This window comes from Charadrius vociferus, unplaced genomic scaffold (assembly GCF_000708025.1).
Source record: "Charadrius vociferus isolate BGI_N301 unplaced genomic scaffold, ASM70802v2 scaffold174, whole genome shotgun sequence".
NCBI classification, from domain to species: Eukaryota; Metazoa; Chordata; class Aves; order Charadriiformes; family Charadriidae; genus Charadrius; species Charadrius vociferus.
In genome coordinates, this window is record NW_009648441.1 from 129,847 (window position 1) to 132,369 (window position 2,523).

Genomic DNA, 2,523 nt, shown 5'->3' on the forward strand with positions numbered 1-2,523 from the left:
TGAGTCAGACTGAGGACTTTTAGAAGTGGCCCGTAGCTCGTCAATCTTTATCCATATGTGGTAGTTTTAAGATTAGCTGTCCTTTCAAGATAAAAATAGGAAATGTGTGTAAAAAAAATAAAAAATGTTAACTTCTCATAAACCTTAAATAATACCTAAAGTATTATTATGAAAGTATTATGTTTGATGTTTGTAATTGGAGGAGCGTTGCCATTGGACAAATTAAGTGATAGCCCTGCATTAAAGGGTCACTTTTATTCTAAAAATGCCTTTTTACCATACCAAGATTGGAGTTGCCATATTTTTTTACTGTTAACAAGTTTCCTCAAGGTTGTATTTTTTCTGTATGCAACTCTGTTAGCATCTGTGGAGGATTTTAAGGTTTAAACTCCTAGGAAGCTTGCCTGTCATATTAGGAAATGGTATGTTTGGTAGGACTGTGGATATTTTTTCCTAGGCTGCTAAGTCTGGTCATGCTGCATTTTCCCAGCACTTTAAGGTTAGGAGGAAGAAGAGTTGGTTGTAGCCATTTTTGTGAAGCCCTACCTTGCCTGGTGCTGCTTCTGGACCAGATTCAGCTCAAGCCAGGACACTCTTAAACCACCAGCAACGCTGTTGCCTAATTCAGGGGATGCAGAAGTATCCAGTTGCCTGTGGTGGAAAAGATCCTCACCCTCTCAAGTGTAAGTCCTCTAATGCATTGAACTTATACGGGTGCGTGTATAGTAAGTGAAGTGTCCTCTTGGCCATGAGAACTGGGAGCTGTGGTCGTGGCTAGGACTGTGACTGTTTTTGCTGCTCCGTCCTATTTTTCTCTCTTGGGTGAGAACACTAAGGCTATAGGCAGACATCGTCTTCCCAGCACTTGTTCCCAGAAACTGCTGCTTCTTGAGATGTGCTTGTTGTGAGTACATCCTCAGCCTGTCTCAAAGCCAGGTGGATTAATTTTAAGATGTTCCATAGTAGATCTTTTGATAATCTGGTACTTGGAGGCAAAGAGAGTGATGATGAACCTCTCCGACCATCTGGATTCTGCAAGGTGCGGTTGTCCTAGGCTGAAGTTACCTTACAGTGGTAACTCCTGGTATCAGTGTGTTTGGTTTCTAGGACAAAAGTATGTGTATGAAGACAAACTTTTGCAGTAAAAAATTTCTTGTCTTCCAAATATAAAAATGAATTGATTTGTTGTGGAAAATGGATGGTTGTATTTAGAGTTGTCTAAGGCCACCTAGAGTGGATTGACTTTTATACTTGGTTTTGAAAGAGGAGCCCCTACACTTCATTTTTTCATAATAGCCTTAAACTTCAGTAAAAGCAAACTTCTGTGCTTTGGAAAAATGTGGCAGACTACAATTGTGGGAGAAAGGGGAAAGAAGAGGAGATTTTAAATATTCATCAAAATTCATAAAGGCAAACATAGATCTCAGTCAAGCTGATACATTCGATGTACTCAGTCAAGAGATACATTCTCACTGATTCTGTAGTCTAGGTGTACTGTGATACCTATCGCGCTACTGAATCATTTCCCCACCCCGTCTGCCCCCTTCATGTCAAAAGAGAAGTGACTCCCTTTTGCCGTCGTTGCACTAACCCCATCGCATTCCTCCGGTTGCTGTGTCGCTCTGGCTGCGTTTACGCACCTGGCATTTGCCATCCAGGCAAAATGTCTTACCACAAAGTTTGTCTTTTATGAAAATGGAAATGGAATGACACACTTTCCTGCCCCCTTTTCTCCCCCACCTCCCTGTGAGCTGCCGAGCGTGACGAGCCAAGCCCAATGTTCAGGGAGTCGCAGAGCTTGGAGCGTCGAGACGGCTTCGTTTTCTGGGAAAAACACTGCATGCAGCGACGTCCTCTGTGACCAAATCCTCCTGAAGGTAATGTCGCTGTCAATCTGGAGAAACGCTTTCTTCACTTTTTAACATTCGCTCATGGTTTGGAGTGGAGTGCTTGGCACTGCGGAACTTGGGGCTAGGTTGGTTTGGATTTTTTTTTAGGTAACTTATTTTATTGTACTTTCATAAACGAAATGGTAAAAATAAAGTATGGAACGTTCTCTGCTGTCCTTGGTCATGGTGTGGTTACTGAATGCTGTAGGTGGGCTGTAGTTTTGTGGGGAGAACGTGTGCTGTTCCCCCTGTTTGTGGTGTGGGATGTGTTTGGAGCTGTGGCCACCGGTCCAGCTGGGCCCCCCAAAGGGCTGCAGGGGCTCATGGCCGGAAACCTCACCAAGTTTGGCAATCAGCTGAGGCAGAAAGAAAAGCTGGATGTTTGTTATCTATTTTTTTTAAGAGCACTTTTCAGTGTTGTGTTGCACACTGAGGCTTTCTGGATCTGGGGCTATGGGATGTACTGGGTTTTATTATCTTTTTTTACTTGTTTGGGAGCTCTTTTTTAGGGAATTTATTCAGAGACGCGGCCTACAGCTGGGTTATGGTGCCTGTCTAGCTCTGATGGTGCTCCAAAGGCTTGACTACTGGAAAAAAAACCTGATCAAAATGTAAAATTTAATTCTGCTTCATT

The 2,523-nt window shown here is 42.9% G+C and overlaps 1 protein-coding gene across 1 annotated transcript in view; it reads left to right on the plus strand.

Moving 5' to 3' along the window:
- Positions 1–2,212: 2,212 nt before the first annotated feature.
- ZNF830 (zinc finger protein 830) overlaps positions 2,213–2,523 on the plus strand; it is an 11,776-nt gene continuing 11,465 nt past the window's right edge. Inside the window, exon 1 of the mRNA XM_009885450.1 lies at positions 2,213–2,269. Coding sequence (XP_009883752.1) covers positions 2,213–2,269 — 57 coding nt within the window. The remainder of the gene's footprint in view (positions 2,270–2,523) is intronic.